General features: G+C 43.3%; 1 protein-coding gene across 1 annotated transcript in view; it reads right to left on the bottom strand.

The window, feature by feature from the left end:
* Positions 1–4,509: 4,509 nt before the first annotated feature.
* Positions 4,510–21,217, bottom strand: part of ttc12 (tetratricopeptide repeat domain 12) — a 56,125-nt gene continuing 39,417 nt past the window's right edge. Inside the window, exons 17-20 of the mRNA XM_076291124.1 lie at positions 12,090–12,191; positions 11,518–11,617; positions 10,225–10,450; positions 4,510–4,579 (exon numbers count right to left, since the gene is read on the bottom strand). Of these exons, the coding sequence (XP_076147239.1) occupies positions 4,510–4,579; positions 10,225–10,450; positions 11,518–11,617; positions 12,090–12,191 (498 nt within the window). The remainder of the gene's footprint in view (positions 4,580–10,224; positions 10,451–11,517; positions 11,618–12,089; positions 12,192–21,217) is intronic.

Raw genomic sequence — 21,217 nt, 5'->3', positions numbered from 1 at the left:
ACACAGCAGGGATGCAAACACACGTGTGGTGAAAAAAGAGAGAAACACAACCCCCCCCCCCCCCCCGGGAAAAAAAAAAACAGTTGAAGATAGTCCAGTCCATTAGACCGTTAGCATCTCTTCTATAAGCTAACGGTCTAATCTGATTCAATGAGCTGGGGCTAAAGGTGCTACTGTCAGACTCAGAGAACGGCTGGATGAACTGGGGAAAGGTAAAACTCAATTGTTTACCTCAAGGGAAGGTGGAAAACGAATGTATTTCCCCAAATGGTGGAATATCCCTTTAACCAGCAGGCCCATATGAGAATCACTCTGGTTCCTCTGGTAGCCTGCGGTAGATGATGTGAAAAAAGCTAGAGTCGCCGGAAAGCATCCCTGATGATCAGACCCCCAACCCCCCCCCCCCCCTAAAAGAGGCGCCGAAAAGCACACTGCTTGCATCCCTGATACACACACACCTCATATACTGTGCACCCATTAGATTTGTTGTTTTACAAATGTTATGATGACCATATATGTTTATATCTCATTATCTTTTTTAGAATTCAACCAGAAGATAGAGGGAATATATATATAAAAAGGTGCATTTCTGGTTCAGGTCACCAGGGGGCCCCCAATCGAGTTTCTTCTTTTTTTTTACATAATAAATATAAACATCGTATAAACAAGTGACATCAATGAATGAATAAATGAAACAATTAATCATTCAAAACAAGAAAATTCTGATTTCATGATCAATATACTGCCTACTGCTACTGTGTCTGCCAGCCTTTGAGTCATGCGCATATAAAGTAGACACCTCAGTGCGTGCAGACACTGTATCAAGTACAAAAATCGGAAGGGACGGTAATGTTAAGACAAGTCACAAAAAAGGACGTATCCCTCTGGTGCCGAAAACAGAAAGAAGAAAATGACAGAGGAGGAGAAAAACGAGCAAGATACAGGTATGTTTGCATGATTATTTACAGTATGTTTTGTGCTTGAGGTAGCTAGCTAACTGTCATGATCATAAGCCATCACCAGAGCAAAATCCCCGCCATCAACAGAGAAATGTTAATATATATTTATCTAGGTGTATTTCAGATGTCAAGGATATTGGGATTGTTTTGGATGTTCAATCAAGCATGTACCCTAGGTGGGCTTATGTTGTAAATTAAAGTTAGCTAGCTAGCTGACTGAAGTGGACATTAGCACTAGCTACATGAAAACGTAGCTGAAGGCAAATTTACCACAGAGGTATTGTTTCTGATTTCGCACCTGAAAGTTTTGATAGTTTATTACTGTTCTATCATGTGTGACATAGTGGTAAGTCTGATAGCAACAGCAGGCTAAGCCCAGGCTCCCAGTCCCAACCCCAACCCACTGACTAGCGCGACTCTGGGCATCGGTAACATTCCAGCTTCATAGGCAAAGATGGAACAGTACGTGCGCTCTGCTCTAAGATCTTTGGTGAGAGATGGTAGTGTTTATAAGAAAATATACCATGTTGGGTGGGGAGACTTCTGTGATGAAAATAGACTTAAATTTGATTAAGATAGTGGCGAGTGATGTAGCGGTGCTACCCTAATATTTAGGCTGCAGTAGATCACCATGTTAAGTGTTCACCATACTGCAATTATGCCTCATTTGCCAATAGAATATGAATTGTTAGATGTGGAATTGCTTGTTGATGAGTGTAAGTAATGATAGCAACATAAACTCATTCTGCTCGATCAACTATGCACTTATTTTTTTCAGGGACACTTGAAATACTTTAGAGCACATCTCTAACTCTACCTCATCAAGTGTCTGCCTCCATGGCTGATGACACAGAAGGTGAGGTTTTCTTGATGGCAAATGGTTACATAGCCTGTTAATATGACATGACACATTTAACATAGTTTTTTTTATTTATTTATGTATTTATTTAATCATTGTAGATTCGTCCACTGCGAGTTGCAGATGCCTGAAAGCCAGGAACGAAGTAGGAATAAGTATCTATTTTTTGGGACATTTTATTTTTGATTATTAATGTTTGTCTATTTTGGTTTTATTTTGTAGTTGAAGATTGCTCATTTAATGCACATTTGCGGATTTGTTCTGCAAATCTGTTGAAAAACAAGTCATTAAACTGATGTACTTGTTTACAACAAATACAAACAATGTTGTATTTTGTTATTTGTCAATTTAACTTCAGTAAAAAACCCTTAGTTCTTCACTTTGAATATGAAAGTTTCAAATAAATCTGTGATTTTAGTACCCTCTAAGATTAAAAGGTGACAGGGTTGGTGTAAATAAACACCCAGAAAAAAGTACCCGCAGAACCCCCCCTCCCCCACACACACACCCGTTTGTACCCACATTTGCACAAATAGGGTAGGGGGAGAGGGTCCTTATGCATCTGTGTCCAGGGGGACAGTAGTTCATAATCAGTCACTGTATTAATACATAACCTCACTCTATTCATTTATAATATAACATTATAGTGTGAAGTTGTCAATTATCGCCAAGCACAGGTGACTTGTGGGAGGGGGCCCCCAAATCAAATTCTGCTTAGGGCCCCCAAAAGGATCGGGCCGGCACTGTTTGCATCTATTCGATTGGTTGTTTTTGCAGCGTTATAATGACCAATCTCACAACGGGGAAGCTGAAGCCGGTTGGTACTGGTACTGGCTCTGACACATTGGTATCAGAAGTGTGAAGGAGATGACGACACTTTGTGACAGATTGAAGATCATATTGTAAAGCTACAGCTGGAAGAGTTCATTGCTCACCTAAAGTGGGAAATGCGTGCCCAAAGGTTTCTATTCAAAGGACCTTGATGAGGCAAGCTAACACTGTATTACCACCTACAGTAGGAATACAACGAAGAGGGTCAGCGGAGACGTACAGTACTTTTCAGGCGGCTCCTCCATTTTGCGGCCTGCCAAAATGATCATGACACTGCAGCATCAGTTTTAAGGTGAGCCACAGTCAAGTCAGCTGCTGATCTCGAGATCCCCATCAAAGCTGTATCTACCAGCAGCTTCTGCCAGGCCAGGCATGCCCATCAGTGGCCTGGATGGGACAACACATGATTGGCACGATGTCTTCACAACACACCATATGATTGGCTCAATGTATTCACATCACACCACATGATTGGCTCAATGTATTCACATGTCGACGTTTTGCCGAGGAAGGGGTGGGATATGTGTAGACAACGGCCATATTGGCGTGACAAACTAGCCCCATGCATTTCTATGGAGTATTTTTTGAGTGCTGTGTCTCCACATTAGAAAGTCTCTGGTTCAGCTCAGAAGCTGAAGTAAACACACTATCATTTAGCACACACACACACACACATGATCAGAGAAGCACTGGCATGCGGTCGTGAGGAAACACTGATGGCCTCTGCCTCGCCTCCTTTACACATGGATTACATTACTGCACACACACATACACAAAGAAAACAGAGATGGCTGTCAACATGTTCAGTCAACACAAGGGGAAAGATTTGACTGGGGTCCCTTTCAGTCTGCGGCTGAGTGCAGAGTGCCAGTGACAGATCTGTTGTTTGTTGTTGGACAGTGGACATTAATTAGCATGTTTATTTAAATAAGCCATGTAAATGTGCTAGAGGGAGCCAGCCATACAAGCTAACAAAATCTCCACTAAGCCAGTCAGTCTGTGACAGATCTCAGCGCTGAGCCAACTAGCCTGTGACAGATCTCACCGCTGAGCCAGCCAGCCTGTGACAGATCTCACCGCTGAGCCAGCCAGCCTGTGACAGATCTCACCGCTGAGCCAGCCAGCACAAAGACACAGTGCTCATCACAGTCATCTCCCTTCACTCCTTCATCTCCTAGACTCAATATGAAACTGGAGCTGACATTTTAATGTAGGAACAGACAGGAGGGAGCACAGATAAGAAAGTCACATTTCTCCTCAGAAGACATTTTTATTTGTGTGCATTTCCAGTAAAGCAAAAAGAACCAAAGGATCAAAGCACAATAACAAAAGGAATACAGTTCTAATCCGGCGCGGAGATGGTGAGAATTGGAATGAGATCAATCTCTGCCACAGCTCTGTGATTTGATCTTCGCATTGTTTTATTCTTTCTGAAGATGAATCTGCAGAGTTGGAGTCAGGTCAGGTGCAGTATTGGAGTATACTGTGTGTGTGTGTGTGTGTGTGTGTGTGTGTTTGTGTGTTTATGAGTGAGCCTGGAGAGTCCACCTCTGGGTCCAGACTTACTCTGCTTAAGAAACAACTCACTCAGCAGTAGGCAGCCCTGCAGTAGAGCTGGGGCTTGTAGAGGGCTGTGTGTGTGTGTGTGTGTGTGTGTGTGTGTGTGTGTGTGTGTGTGTGTGTGTGTGTGTGTGTGTGTGTGTGTGTTTATGAGTGAGCCTGGAGAGTCCACCTCTGGGTCCAGACTTACTCTGCTTAAGAAACAACTCACTCAGCAGTAGGCAGCCCTGCAGTAGAACTGGGGCTTGTAGAGGGCTGTGTGTGTGTGTGTGTGTTAGCTGGTGCCTACATGGGGGTTGGTCAGGCGATGAGCTTTATACAGGAGTGCAAGATCTCTAGTCCATGGAGCTCCCGTAGTCTCACCATGTGCCTAATGAGGAGAGAAAAGAAGATATAGATGGATAGACAGAGAAAGGGGGACAGAGAAAGAGAGAGAGGTTGGAGAGGGAGGGGTGGTGGAGAGAGAGAGGGGGAGGTGGAGAGGAGATAAAGAGAGGAAAAAGAGCGAGAGAGAGGAGAGGTTGAAGAGAGTGAGAGAACGGAGAGGTTGGAGAAAGAGTGAGGGGGTGGATAGAGAGAGAGGAAGAGAAAGAAAGAGAGAGGAGAGGTTGGAGAAAGAGAGGAGAATCAGTTGATCCTGATAAGAGGAAGGATGTGCGATGAATGCTAAACATGTAAATCCCAATTACGGCCAATTCAATGCTACTTGGCAGCAAAATGATCCATTTGTTTCTGAGTGATAGTGTTTTATCTGACAGCCCAGAGAGGTGCACGGATAAGCTGCCGTGGTGGGAACTGTGAAATGGGTTTTGATATGTATCTGATGAGCAGATTAATTCTTGATGATGGAAATCACCAACAGAGCATCTGTACAGCGCGTGGATATCCTCCAAAGGCCATGAGACCTCCCTGGATCTGAGAGCTACTGGGGAGTGGTGACCCAGAGTCATCTCCACTACAGCACAGCACTACTAACGTAAACATCGTCCCTCTGGAGTCACTTCGTCTAATGTAAACATCATCCTTCTAGTCATCTCTACTAACGTAAACTTCAGCCCTCTGGAGTCATTTCTACTAATGTAAACATCATCCTTCTGGTCATCTCTACTAACGTAAACTTCAGCCCTCTGGACAACGTAAACATTGTCGTAAACATCGTCCCTCTGGAATCAATTGACCTGTCGCTAAGCGCCACCCTTAGAACGCTGATGAGCCAATGACAGTCCAGCCTCAACGGGACTCGGACATCAGCTCGGACAACTCCATAGGAAACCAAATTAATGGTTATTTATGGAGTTTATTAACTCAAAAAATCCCGACGGATAACCATGGTCAAACGTTTTGCATGGGGGACGTGTAATATAGTAGGGGAGATTATGTGAAAAATCGTTATGCAATGGATAGAAGCATGAAATTTGGTAGATATGTTCCTTGGGTGATCCTAAGACATCCTAGAAGGGGTGCCCAAAAATATCTCAAACAGGAAGTGAGATTTTTAAGAAATTCAAAATGGCCGCCCATACAAATGACAGCTGATTCAAAGACCACCTAAACAACCTCTTAAAAGCTTGAAATTTGGTATGTGTGTTCATTGGGTGATCCTAAGACATCCTAGAAGGGGTGCCCAAAAATATCTCAAACAGGAAGTGAGTTTTTAAAGAAATTGAAAAATGCCGCGCTCCCCGCCACAAAATTGGCAGCTGATTCAAACACCACCCAAACAACCTCTTAAAAGCTTGAAATTTGGTATGTTTGTACCTTGGGTGATCCTAAGACATCCTAGAAGGGGTGCCCAAAAATATCTTAAACAGGAAGTGAGTTTTTAAAGAAATTGAAAAATGCCGCGCTCCCCGCCACAAAATTGGCAGCTGATTCAAAGACCACCTAAACAACCTCTTAAAAGCTTGAAATTTGGTATGTTTGTACCTTGGGTGATCCTAAGACATCCTAGAAGGGGTGCCCAAAAATATCTCAAACAGGAAGTGAGTTTGTAAAGAAATTGAAAAATGCCGTGCTCCCCGCCACAAAATTGGTAGCTGATTCAAACACCACCCAAACAACCTCTTAAAAGCTTGAAATGTGGTATGTTTGTTCCTTGGGTGATCCTAAGACATCCTAGAAGGGGTGCCCAAAAATATCTCAAACAGGAAGTGAGTTTTTAAAGAAATTGAAAAATGCTGCGCTCCCTGCCACAAAATTGGCAGCTAATTCAAAGACCACCTAAACAACCTCTTAAAAGCTTCACATTTGGTATACATGTTCCTTGGGTGATCCTAAGACATCATAGAAGGGGTGCCCACGAAAATATCAAACAGGAAGTGAGTTTTTGAAGAAATTCAAAATGGCCACCTATATAATTGACAGCTGATTCAGAGGCCACCTAAACAACCTCCTAAAAGCTTGAAATTTGATATATGTCCCTTGGGTGATCCTACGTTATCCTGGAAGATTACTCCAAGAAATTTCAAACGGGAAGTGAATTTTTAAAGAAATTAAAAAAAGGCTGCACTGCCTATATCCACACAATTGGCAGCTATTTCAAAGGCCACCTACACAACCTCCTAAAAGCATGAAATTAGGTATAACATATCTTATAGATGTGTCTCTGTTTTAAGCAGACAATACGGCTACACTATGGCTATATAGTATCCTTGAGACAATTGGTAGATATATATAAACACAGACACTCAAGCACCTCAGGCAGTTCTCATAAAAAACATACAATTAAGCACACATGTCCCCTGCAACTTCTTAAGACACAGTAAAACACCACACTAGATTATATTAGTCCTAGTCTACATACTGCATATTTGCATCTATTCACATGCTCTGGCACATTGGCACACTGTGCAAGGCAACCCAGCATCCTGGCATCGGCACTTTCGAGAGCACAGAGGCTCACCTTTGCTGCCACATTTAAGAGGTTCTCTACATACTTACATAAAAGTGTTCATAAAGGTGTCCAAAAATCATCTAATTTGGTCCATCCATATTTTTCAGGAGAAGGCACTGACTGGGTAGCCTGCAGACCTTTGGACCAAATGCTAGCTTGGTACACTGCTCTATTTGAATGCTGTATCAGTGCAGCCAGTGTGGAAGGGATATTTTCCATTGAAAGACATATTTGAGAAGTCCTTCCTGAGATCATTGACTTTTTCAAGATCCATTTTCTTATCGTAAAGAACACAAGTGTACTTCTCCAGAAATGCAAACATGTTTGATTCCTGGCTAAGCAGTTGAAAAGGATTTGCTGTCAGCAATGAAGGCATCTTTTACTTCTGGAAATGGTTTTCTATGCAGCCCACCCTTTAGAAGGAGTCTGCTGTTCCAGAGGTAGCCACCCCATTATCACATAGTGCAGTTGTTCAACTACTTCCATCTAAAGTTATCCGATTGTGTTCCATAGAGCCATCTCTATGTGCAACCCACCAAGCATCACAAACCTCTCTCCATAACAGTCTGGATCACTCCACTGAACCATTTTTGTAAATGTATAGTGGTTGGTCAAATGCCATAACTGGGACCTGGCCGGAATTTAGGTGGCCCTTTTTTGTTGTCAATTGTTTTTACAACATTCATACCATGTCTGACCATTGCAAAGCTGGCAGCTTTTTCATGAAAGAGAGGAAAGAGTGAGTTTACAGCAGGTGGGTCAGACAGTTCTGGCTGAAGTGAAGCATCAGTTTGATTGCATGCTCACCCCACTTTTCCACTGTTATTGCCCATGCTAAGTTCACCACTGTATTGGTTTGGTTAACTTTTGGCACTAAGATGGCATTTGTGTTTGACAAATAACAGCTGGAATTGTAGGGTATACTTCTCTGGAAAACAGAGCATATATTTTTGCGCTTTTTGAGCTGGTGAATGTATATTTGCTCTCTAGCACCTCGGATCGGGAGGCGAGCGTCCTAGTAATTGAGCTAAAAGCCCAGGCTGTTAGTTCTCTCACCTGCATGTCAAGGTATCATGAGAGAGGTTTACTCAATGTACATACTGCACAGATAAATACCACCTGGCTACTGTTACTGCAGTACATATCAAAATTTCGTAGCTTCTAATGTTATTCCCGAAATAACGGTACAATACCCCCCAGGAAGCCCCACAAATTCACAAATACGCACCCCAGATGATCATGGGGACACAATTAGCCTAGGGATGCCTTTGTTTGCCTAGATTTAGCTTGATAATTGGAACCCAGCTAGTGGTTCTACATTGGCTAATGCTAATGCTAACACTGGCATAACATTTGGTCAATGAGTTGTGTCCCTATTTAGGGCTTGATCTCTGCTCATGTGGACATTTTAGCAATAAACTGTATTTTGAAAATTATTAAGTGATTCTTCCAAAAGTTTTTAAAAATATTTATGTTATGCATACATAAATAATTAACTTCTCAGATGAGGATTCATTTGGGGAGTCATGTCATTCTGACCATTTTAAGCCTGTTTTCCCCCCTTTAAAGCTATATAAAAGGCATGAAAGATTATTTTCATGGGTTATCTTGCACATATTATTTGTTAACCATCTCTATATATATCAAATGTAAAATAATAAAGTAGCAGAATAAACCATGATGCCCAACTATGTAATGTTTTATCATCCTTGGGTTGTTTTAGGCGGCCATCTTGGATTTTCTCTTAAAAAATGACCTAAATGAACCAGAAATTTTGGGCACCCCTTCTCAAATGATGAGATACATCATAAAGAGTGTCTGTACCAATTTTGGTGCTTCTATCCACCGCGTAACGATTAGGCCCTTTTTTGTTGATAATCCCCCCTACTAATACTGATAGCCGGTACCCCGAGAGGCTAGAAAACGGGGTATATTTTCATCAACAGTAGCCTACAGGACGTCTCTCGCGTTTGCAACAGCTCGACATAATGTAGGCTACTAAGCCAACAACGTGGGCACAGGTTCCCTGTTAAATCCCAAGATGAAAATGCTCATTAACCAACTACTATATTCTTACTACATCAAATATTAACGTAACCTAACATCTTAGTATCAATCTTCCACTAGCTAGCTAGCTAGCATTAACGTCAGTGGTTTTTGCAGGTGATTTGCACGGCTACTCGCCACAACTGCTTGTCACCTTGTATGTATTCTAAAGTTTTGAAAACACCCCTCCATAGCATAATTAAGTCCCTTTTGATAGCTTCTGGAGGAAAGTAAATCCTTTTATCGACCAAAACGTCCTCAAAGCCTGCTTTCATATACTGTCAGCTGCCATTGTCCACAATGTATTTCTATTCAAGTCTGGTTTGTTTGTCCGAGTTTTCACACGGTAACAATGGGGGGCGGGGCTTAGCGACAGGTCAATTCTACTATTGTAAACATCGTCACGTCAACATCACCCTTCTCCGCTCAATCTGAATTTTCATCACCTCAGCTCAACTCGCATAAACATCATTAAAAATGAGCAGTGTATCATGTTGCATCTTCATACACACCTGTTGCTGTGTGTGTTTCCTCTAAAGCAGCACAGCGTCTCTCCACAACACACACAGCATGATCACAGGATGCTGCGCTGCGGATCAAAACACCCACGCAAAAGACACGTGGGAGCTCGATTTCCCCTTCTTTCACAGGGTTAGCCTCTGATTGCAGCACACCGTGTGTTTACCACTTCAGATAAGGTGCTGTTTGATTGACAGAGAGGATGCCAGACCAAATCGTTGAGATGTAGAAATGAATCTGTGTGTGTGTGTATGTGTGTGTGGGTGTATGCACACGTTTGTATGTGGTAAGAGAGAGCAAGAGAGATGGCGGCGATGCGCTGTGTGTGTGTCTATGTCTGTGTGTGTATGTGTGTGGGTGTGTGTGCATATGTGTTCATGTCTGTGTGTGTGGGCGTGGCACTGCTCACCGGGGTTCAGCTTGGCACAGCTCAGCGAGAGCGATGGCGGCATTGCACTGTGTTTGTGTATGTGTGTGTGTGTGTGTGTGTGTGTGTGTATGTGTGTATATGTGTGTGTGTGTGTGTGTATGAGTGTGTGTAGCGTGGCACTGCTCACCGGGGCTCAGCTTGGCACAGCTTGGCGAGAGCGATGGCAGCGTTGCGCTGCAGGGCATCAGCGTTTGCATCGGCAGCAGCATGGCGCAGCAGCAGCAGGACACAGTCCGTCTCCAGCAGTCCACGGGCCACCCCAGGCACCGACATGCAGTGACCCACACACAGCGCAGCGTTCCCCGCCACACACTCCTCGCCCTCACACACCAGACGCCGCAGGACCTGCAGCTCTGCACACACACACACACACACACACACACACACACACACACACACACACACACACACACACACATTCAGATAGAGATAAACACAAACACACATGCACGAACGCATGCACACCAGAGCTAGTGAGCGGAGCTGAGCGGTGCGAATATCCAGCTCCTCGCTCAGGTGGCTGTTCACTCGGCCGCTCCTCCGCTCAAATTCACGTCAGGCCGCTCCGCTCAATTTCGCTCCCCGCTCCACTTAAAAATCCTCCCCCTCCAGTGAAATCGCTCCACGCTCGCTCCAATTTAAGAGAGGGAGAAATAATCTATAAGCCGAATTGTCACCTTAGAAAACTTCAATCCCAAAGAACCAAGAGCAATGGCAATTTCACTAATAGAGCATTTATTTTAAAAGATAATGCAACACCAATAGTGCAACAACGAACAAGCTTGGCAACATCAATACACATACAGTAAGCCTCAAACTAAAGGGATCAGTGGGATTAATTGCCTAAAGAATTAGCATCCAAGTTTTACTTCAGTCTTACTTGATATGAAGCATATTTAAATTGCTCACATTTTTCTTTGCTCTCCATAGCACACTCATGTTTCCGCGAAATGTGTCTTCCTAAATTCCAAAATGAATCTTTACTCACTGGAACAGTATCACCACATAATTGCTCTTGCTCTACATTGTTAGTGTCTAGTTGTTTGGTTGGAATAGTACGCTTGCAGGCCCTATGACTTTCAGTTTCCTTTAAAAAAATATTTAGCTCCATCCCCATCAACAAACTTACTATGGCCAATATCTTTGAAAATAAATGGTCTTGGTTTAGGAAGACATGAATTCTAGGTGGATTTGGACATGCCTCAGACTCGTGGACTGAGCGGTATCGGAGCGAAATTGGAGCGGAACAGAGTGGCCGCTCCAGCCTCTAAATTAAAAAGCACTCCGCGCTTCAACAAAATTCCATCCACTTCTCGCTCACGCTCCGCTCCACTCACTAGCTCTGATGCACACACACACACACGCAGACACACACACACACCTATGGATATAGATAAAAACACAGCTTGAGCAGACTCACTCTTGTCCAGGGTGCAGAGCTGTGTCCGTGCGTCGTGGCTGACCGTTGTGCAATGAGCCAGCGCTCTGATGGAGTACTTAGTGCTGTCCTGCCCTGGGGCCTGGGGCAGAGAGAGATAAACAACCCCGTCAGTCCCCCACTGCTACCAACAACTGCCCCACTGCTACCCCACAACTGCCCTACTGATACCCCACAACTGCCCCATTGATACCCCACAACTGCCCCACTGATACCCCACAACTGCCCCACTGCTACCCAACAACTGCCCCATTGATACCCTACAACTGCCCCAGTGATACCCCATTACTGCCCCATTGATACCCCACAACTGCCCCACTGATCCCCCATTAATGCCCCACAACTGCCCCACTGATACCCCCTTACTGCCCCACTACTCCAGCATTATGATCAGGCCTCCAGAAACCTCTCAAGGGAAGATTATGAGAGTCATTCATTAAGGATTTCAATGCAGATGTTGGATTTCTTAGGGATTTCAATGTGGACGTTTAATAACCAGAGTGATTTATTTAGGGTTGCTAAAAGCAGATGTTCGCAACATTTTTGAACAGCACCTTTAGGATCTTCAGCAGTTTTTTCACAACTCCAGATTGCACAGCTTCCTCAACAGCAGCAGGGGACTGGGGGAAAAGTCTGCTCAACAAACCCACTGCTCTCTGCACACACACACACAGAGAGAGAGAGAGAGAGAGAGAGAGAACAAAGAAATTCAGAGAAAATATATGATGACACCTGGTCTGACAAATGTAAGACACACACAATCCCAAAAAGCAGCGGAACACAGAATGTGTCACACACGTGATGACACGCGATGAAGCTGGACATATACCGTGTGTCATTGCAGCTGCCACAGGATTCCCATCACACACACACTGTATCAGAAGAGCTGTACCAAAGTTGACATGTCGGTGTGTCTTAGACATTTGCAAAAAACTTGGAGAAAAGTCTCAGATCGCAACAGCACACAAGCAAGTCAGCACACACATACTCACAAACCCACACCCCCATAAACTCACTCACTCTCTCTCACACACACACGCACGCATCTTGAGGCCTTTGTCTTGAGTCAGTGGAGGTGAGATGACACTCCATCTGTAAGCAGCAGACAGCACACTGCACACACACATGCACACGGTCCCTAACAGAAACTCACACACATCCAGAGTCACACACACACACAGCTGTGTGTTATTTCTTCTCCATACACAGTACTATCAGAAACAGCAGGTAGATGGGCGGTTTCTAAGTCCCGGCATCCACCGTCGTGCCCTTGAGCAAGGCACTGGCCATTGTAATATAACTGACATGCAAGTCGCTTCGGATAAAAGCTTCTGCTAAATGAAAAAATGTAAATGTAGGAGTCGTTTCTACTATCAACGCTACACTCCATGTCAAACCCTTAGGTGGAAGTCAGTTCAAACAAATGAGTTTGTGCACAGGAGAAGGTGGCTGATATATATTATAGTATGGGACTTGGGAGAAGATTGCTTCCATATATTTCAGTTTGGGAGAAGACAGCTAACATATATTACAGTATGGGAGAAGATTGCTTATATATATATATATATTACACCTCTTATGCTATGGGCTCTTTAGTGTGAGAAGGTTTGGGTCACAGCTTTCCACAGGCAGTGCAACCTTCTCTATAGAAATGTGATAGAAATGTGCATTTTTCTTCTATTCACAGTTCATAAGGAGTGGATATGACCATAATTCAAACAGTGCCATGACATTGTGTGGTCTACCTGGTCCATGCCTGTGTGAATGTGGAGAGAGAGCTGCTTCTTCAGGGAGCGGGGAGCCGAGCAGCGGCGTGACAACGAGCTGACGCTTAAACACTCAGTTCCGCCACTTCAGAGCTGCTGCATTTAAGCGCAGCTATAAAAACTTGGAGAACTCACACCGATCAGCACTGAGCTGGAGCAGCAGGACGCTTTACTGCCCAATGGTACGTTAACGAGTTTGTTAGAGTGCACACGGGAAGGAGGGGTAGGGGAGGAGAGGAAAGGAAAGAAGAGGAGAGGAGAGGGGAGAAGAGGAGAGGAAAAGGGAGTAGAGGAGGGGAGGAGAGGAGAAGAGAGGGGAGGAAAGGGGAGGAGAAGGGAGGGGAGGAGAGGGGATGAGAGGAGAGGAGGAGAGGAGTGGAGGGGAGGAGAGGAGAAGAGAGTGGAGGAGAGGAGAGGGGATGAGAGGAGAGAGAAGTGGAGCGTGTGTGCGCGAGAGTTTTCAGGACCATGGAGAGCCCCCACGCCCACCCACTCCACCACAATCAGCAAATATTAAACTACTCTCACACTCTAGAGGCGGGTTAACCCTTTCAGACAGGAAACCAAGCAGTGCTGAGCGACATCGAATCCCTGGCATGGACGAGTAGTAGGAGAGAGCAGACCCGAGTGCAGAAGAGCTTCAGCTGCAGACCATTACCCCCTCATGGGGGAAGGAGAGAGGTGGAGGGGGTGGGTACTTCACCTGCAGCTGATGCCCAATCAACCCCCCCCCCCCACTCCTCTGATGAGGGGTATACAGGGGATCAGAGATGGCCACTCTACCATCTGCTATCAGGAGCAGAGGGAAGGAAGTGATCAGTGTGTGTGTGTGTGTGTGTGTGTGTGTGTGTGTGCATGTGTGTGTCTGTCTGTGCATGTGTGTGTTAGAGAGTGAGAGAAACGGTAGCCAGAAAAAACTAGACCCAACCAAATTATAAACACTTAAAATCACATCATCTACTGGAGCGAAGTCCCCTCATTACAATGCTATTCGGCCCTACCACATGAATACACACCACCTGCTTACTTGAGTATAATAAAACACTTAAACCATGACCGTGTACAGACTCATGGAGAGAGGCAGACACAGACAGACCTGGACAGACACAGACACAGACAGACCCAGATGCCCTGAGAGAAGAGGCTATGGTCCCACTGCAGCCTGGGGGCTGTTGAGACAAGAGTTGCACTTCCGGCTCTTGCGGCATGCACTTAATATGCTGAAATCAGAAAACTTTCATTCATTAAATCAAATTCAATTATCCCATCCCTGAGTTTTTTAAACAAATGAGGCAAAATTGCAATATATTCTGTCATAACCTCAGGGACAACTAGTGAGGTCACAGCTACCCCAAAAAAAACCTCCTTCTATGTTTGTTATTATTGTCAGAATTGTATTTTGTTGCTTTATCTTTTTCTATTGATTTCCCAATTATGTTGTTTCTTATTATCATATTTATCATATTTGTGGTATGTGATAGATAGATAGATAGATAGATAGATAGATAGATAGATAGATAGATAAAAGAGAATAAGTTATAAGATGTAGATGTTATGACCACAGTCTAGATTGTGTAGGATGTTTGTATGCATGTAATGTGTGTGTATGTAATTGAGCTTTGGCAGTAATGTTATGTCATGCCAATGAAGCTTTCTAGAATTTAATTGAGAGAGGGATAGAGACACTTAGCCACTTAGGAGTTTCAGGTGGACAAAACATTGATGGCATTGTTTTACAAAGCTTTTATTGAGTCAATCCTCACATTCTCCATTATCTGCTGGTATGGAAATGTCACCATCAGAGACAAAAATGCACTTTCCAAGATTGTAAATATGGCCAGTAAGAAAGTGGGAGTGAAGTTTGTTAGTCTCACCGAATATTTTAATAAGCAGGTGTTCAACAAAGCGATACAAATATATCAAGACACAGGCCATCCCCTGTATTATAAATACGTGCTGCTGCTATCTGGCATGCATTTTAAAACTCCTATTGCTTTTAAACAGAGGTACAAAAATTCCTTCATCCCCTTTTCTATCCAAGTACTGAATGCACACAACAGGAACATATATATTTGTCCATTTAGTTTAGTGTATTTAATGAAGTTTTTATCTTGGTTTTACTGACTTTTTAGGCATTGTCAGACCTATTCATCACAACTAAATTATTATTTTGTGCATATCTGTCTGTATTGTAGTGTGTTGTGTCTTGTCGTGTGGTATGTGACCCTGTCTGCAATCAAATTGCCCATTTGGGACAAAGAAATAAATTGAACTTGAACTTGAACTTGAGAGAGAGAGGGAGAAACCGACAGGGGAGGGTGGTCTGATGGCTCTCAGTATGAGCACACATGAAGACACCAGTGGCTTTAACACAACCTGAGTCTCCGTCTCAGACGAGTCCCAACACTGTTGAAGACATCATGTCTTACCCCCGTCTCTAAGAAGCCACACCCAAGTGAGCTTAATGACTACAGGCCTGTCACTCTAACATCACACGTGATGAAGACAATGGAGCGACTGGTCTTGTGCATACTCAGACCCCAAGTACGCCGTGCACTCGACCCGCTACAGTTTGCATACCAGGAGAAAGTGGGCGTTGACGATGCCATCACTTACTGTATCTCCTACCTCAGACAAGGGGAACAGTGCTGTGAAAATCATGTTCTTTGATTTCTCAAGTGCTTTTAACACCATCCAATCCCTCAGGCTGGGAGACAAACTCTTGCAGATGGGTGTGAACGCTCACCTGGTATCCTGGATTACAGATTACCTGACCGAGCGGCCACAGTTTGTTAGATTGAAGAACTGTCTCTCAGACACTGTGATCAGCAGCACCGGAGCTCCACAGGGAACTGTGCTCTCTCCAGTCCTGTTCACCCTGTACACATCTGACTTCTGCTACAATACTGAGTCATGCCACATGCAGAAGTTTTCGGATGATACTGCAATTGTGGGGTGTGTCAGGGATGGGCAGGAGGATGAATACAGAAGCCTGGTGGAGGACTTTGTGCAGTGGTGCAAACTCAACCACCTCCAACTCAACACTTCAAAGACCAAGGAGATGGTGGTGGATTTCCGCAGGTCTAAGTCCGCTCTGCTACCAGTCTCCATTGATGGGGTCAATGTGGAGGTGGTAAATACCTACAAGTATCTGGGCTTACAACTGGACAATAAACTGGACTGGTCAGCAAATACTGAAGTCTAAAAGAGAGGGCAGAGCAGGCTGTACTTCCTGAGGAGGCTGCGGTCCTTCAATGTCTGCAGTAAGCTCCTCAGGATGTTTTACCAGTCTGTTGTTGCCAGCTTCCTCTTCTATGCTGTGGTATGCTGGGGAGGAAGCACAAAGAGGAAGGATGCTGGGCGACTAGACAGGCTAGTAAGGAAAGCTGGCTCTGTCATGGGAGCCGAACTGGAGTGCATCGCTTCAATATCAGATAAAAGGACCCTGAGCAAACTGATCAACATCTTGGACAATGAATGTCATCCACTCCACAGCACTATTATAAAGCAAAAGAGCTTGATCAGCTGGAGACTTAGCTCACTGCCATGCACAACTGAAAGGCTGAGGAACATTTGTCCCCAGGGCCACTGAACTGTTCAATGCTTCACTAAAGGGAAGAGGAGAGATAGACTTTTCTACATAGTCTGTCTGCCTCTCCACCCTTTCCATGTTTGAGTACTGACTGCCCACTACTGTTTTACTACTGTTTTACTACTGTCCACAGCCTAATGTTTTACTACTTTTTTACTGCTACACTGTTTTTCATGCTATATTAGCACACATGACCAATGGCTTCTGCTACAATACTGAATGGCTGTAACCCTTTTACCTCAACCTATTCTTGCACTGACGTAGTTTTTATATTACCTTGTCTACATTATACATTACTCTCTTATTTGTCCATATTATTTATGTTTGTCTCTAGACCTTATTATTGCACTGTTCTGTAGGGCTGGGATAAACGATTATTTTTTAAACGATTAATCTAGCGATTATTTTTTCGATGCATCGATTAATCTAACGATTCATTTTTTCAGTCCGATTTGATTTCGATTCAATTCGATTATCGATTATCTCCCCATTAATTGACTAATAGCAATTTATACATGTTGATTTATATATCTGAATGAAAAAAACATGAATTCCTTAACATTGCAATATATGTTTATTGCTCTTAAAATTCCAAAATAAAAGACTATACAAGTGCAAAGTAATGCATTCTTAGTCAGTTCAGTAGTTCAGTAGTGTATAGGTCTAATTGAGTGCCTGTCACTTTAAGACGTTCGTTCCTAACGCAGTTAAAAGGCTGCTGATGTGTGGATGCAATTCATAAAGTAGTTAGTTCAAATAACAGTTTGTACTTCTCCTTGGGACAAGCACTTTTGAGTCTTGGAAAACACTTTTCCATTTACATCGGGATTTTGCAAACATTCAGTGTCAGAGTCAATAAAATGTGCCCTGGGTAACGAAATTGACAAGCAGCTGTAAGTAAGCATGCTAAACTCAACATCCAAACAGTATTCTAACGTTAGCTTTGAGATACTGCTTGATTGCATAACTTAACTAAGTTTAGTCTCCTCAATGTACTATGTTGTGATAAGATCTTAGCAGAGTTAACTTGACTGCAGCAGTTTTGAACAAATTTGCACAGCATGGTCATGATGCTAAGCGGATTTAATAGCAATTTAGCCAGCCGTGTTCTATACAATGCTTCTATGTGGCAACAACAATCCTTCAACAATCGTGAATATGTTGTGTTGAATGCACATGCAGAGGAGGGGCAGCGGGCTCGTTACGAGAGAGAGCGGGCGGGGCAGGGAAAGGCTGCGTGCGTAAAAAGTGCAGCTCAATGAAAGGATTTTATCTTATCTTTAATTTAAATAGTACAACATAGAACATCAATGTGTGACGGCCGGTTTTGATTTCGAGGCACCCCACCAACGATTAGTCAACGTATGGGAAACACTGAAGGTGTAAAATTCAAAATATTTGGCAGCACGCGTTTTGGGTCTGACAAATCGGTGCGCATATTTTGCGTCAGTGCCGGCCCGAGCCTTTTGTGGGCCCTAAGCAGAATTTGATTTGGGGGCCCCCTCCCACAACGCAGAGTCACCTGTGCTTGGCGCTAATTGACAACTTCACACTATAATGTCATATTATAAATTAATACAGTGAGGTTATGTATTAATACAGTGACTGATTATGAACTACTGTCCCCCTGGACACAGATGCATAAGGACTCGGTAGGCTCATTCAGTAATCCATCCATCCATGCCAAAAATGTTTTGGGGCTCCGCTCTAGACTTCTGGCCCCATGTGTTTGGTAAACCGATGTATTAGTTGTTATTTACACCAACCCTGTCACCTTTTAATCTTAGAGGGTACTAAAATCACAGATTTATTTGAAACATTCATATTCAAAGTGAAGCACTAAGGGTGGTTTACTGAAGTTGAATTGACAAATAACAAAATACAACAGCATTTGTATTTGTTGTAAACAAGTACATCCGTTTAATGACTTGTTTTTCAACAGATTTGCAGAACAAATCCGCAAATGTGCATTAAATGAGCAATCTTCAACTGCAAAATAAAACCAAAATAGACAAACATTAATAATCCAAAAATAGACTTATTCCTACTTCGTTCCTGGCTTTCAGGTATCTGCAACTCTGCAGTGGACGAACCTGCAATGATTAAATAAATACATAAATAAATAAAACAAAAACTATGTTAAATGTGTCATGTCATATTAACAGGCTATGTTACCATTTGCCATCAAGAAAACCTCACCTTCTGTGTCATCAGCCATGGAGGCAGACACTTGATGAGGTAGAGTTAGGTAGTGGTAGAGATGTGCTCCAAAGTACTTCAACAGTGTCTCTGAAAAAAAAAAATATTGCATAAGTGCATATTTGATCGAGCAGAATTAGTTTATTTTGATATCATATCACTCATCAACAAGCAATTCCACATGTAACAATTCATATTCTATTGGCAAATGAGGCATAATCAAAAGTAACGATTAACATGGTGATCTACTGCAGTCTAAATATTAGGGTAGCACCGCTACATCACTTGCCACTATCTTAATCAAATGTAAGTTTATTTCCATCACAGAAGTCTCCCCACCCGACATGGTATATTTTCTCAAACACTATCTCTCTCCAAAGATCTTAGAGCAGAGCGCACGTACTGTTCCATCTTTGCCTATGAAGCTGGAACGTTACCGATGCCCAGAGTTGCGCTAGTCAGTGGGTTGGGACTGGGAGCCTGGGTTTAGCCTGCTGTTGCTATCAGACTTACCACTATGTCACATATTATAGAACAGTAATAAACTATCAACACTTTCAGGTGCGAAATCAGAAACAATCCCTCTGTGGTAAATTTGCCTTCAGCTACGTTTTTATGTAGCTACCGTAGTGCTAATGTCCACTTCAGTCAGCTAGCTAACTTTAATTTGCAACATAAGCTCACCTATGGCTAGGGTATATGCTTGATTGAACATCCAAAACAATCCCAATATCCTTGACATCTGAAATACACCTAGATAAATATATATTAATGGGAGACATTTCTCTGTTGATGGCGGGGATTTAGCTCTGGTGATGGCTTATATTAGATCATGACAGCTAGCTAGCTACCTCAAGCACAAAACATACTGTAAATAATCATGCAAACATACCTGTATCTTGCTCGTTTTTCTCCTCCTCTGTCATTTTCTTCTTTTTGTTTTCGGCACCAGAGGGATACGTCCTTTTTTGCGACTTTTCTTAACATTACCGTCTCTTCCGATTTTTGAACTTGATGCAGTGTCTGCACGAATTGTCTGTACCCGAGGTGTTAGTTTATGCGCGTGACTCAAAGGCTGGCAGACACAGTAGAGGTAGGCAGGCATATTGATCATGAAATCAGAATTTTCTTGTTTTGAATTATTAATTGTTTCATTTATTCATTCATTGATGTCACTTGTTTACGTTATTTATTATGTAAAAGCAGACATCCCAACCTGCAAAAAGTAATTTCAGGGAGGTATCACGAAGCCGCCCCAAAAAAACAAAAAAACTTTAGCCTACTTAAATACAGATTAATATGTTCAATAATGGGTCTTACATTTAACTTTTATGAGGCACTGACTCTGCCATGACGCTCCTGTTCCTATACACTGAACTGATTAATTAAATTCGGGAGAAGAGATAAAAGCCTAACCTGACTCTCGCCAGATGAATTTCGTTCCGCTTAGCTCCGCCTAGCTTCACTTTCATCCATCTGGGACCTCTTCCGTTGAGAGTGATTTCAGCACGAGCTTGTATGGTAGAGCCAATCAGGACTCAGGGCGGGAGTTTCATAGATGTGACATAGCGTAGAAGCGACTGTGAGACTGTTATCAGCGTCAGGGGTTGGCTTCGATGTGAGTGGTTGAAGTAGCATGTCAATAGATGACGGACAAGTGGCTTATTCAATCATATGCAAGCATTTTTTGATTAGGCCAAGCCTTCTGAAACACCATTCCAATGGATCGGTTCCAGATGGATGAGTGGAGCTAGGCGGAACGAAATTCATCTGGCGAGAGTCAGGTTAATAAAAAATATAGATTAAAAAAAATAGATTCCGGGAGATTTTATCCAATTTGCGGGCGTCAGGGAGCCGCTATCAATATGCGGGAGAATCCCGGAACTTCCGGGAGACTTGGGATGTCTGCAAAAGAAAAGAAAGAAACTCGATTGCAGCCGCTTAGTTCGCTTATGCCTCGGGCCGGCCCTGTTTTGCGTCGACGTATTTCAAATCGATTACGTCGACGCGTTGTCCCAGCCCTAACTGTTGGACTACTGTTGGGACTACTTTTTGCACCTTCACCATGATACTCTCGAGCACCTTACCATGCACACAGAACTACAGGCCAGTCCCGGCCCTGTCA

Source organism: Alosa pseudoharengus, unplaced genomic scaffold, assembly GCF_046254945.1.
Source record: "Alosa pseudoharengus isolate Yale_2024_CS ecotype anadromous, Long Island Sound unplaced genomic scaffold, YU_APseudo_1.1 YU_APseudo_1.1_scf_18, whole genome shotgun sequence".
NCBI classification, from domain to species: Eukaryota; Metazoa; Chordata; class Actinopteri; order Clupeiformes; family Clupeidae; genus Alosa; species Alosa pseudoharengus.
The sequence above is the reverse complement of the archived record's forward strand: the minus strand, read 5'-3'. Positions and strand labels throughout refer to the sequence as shown.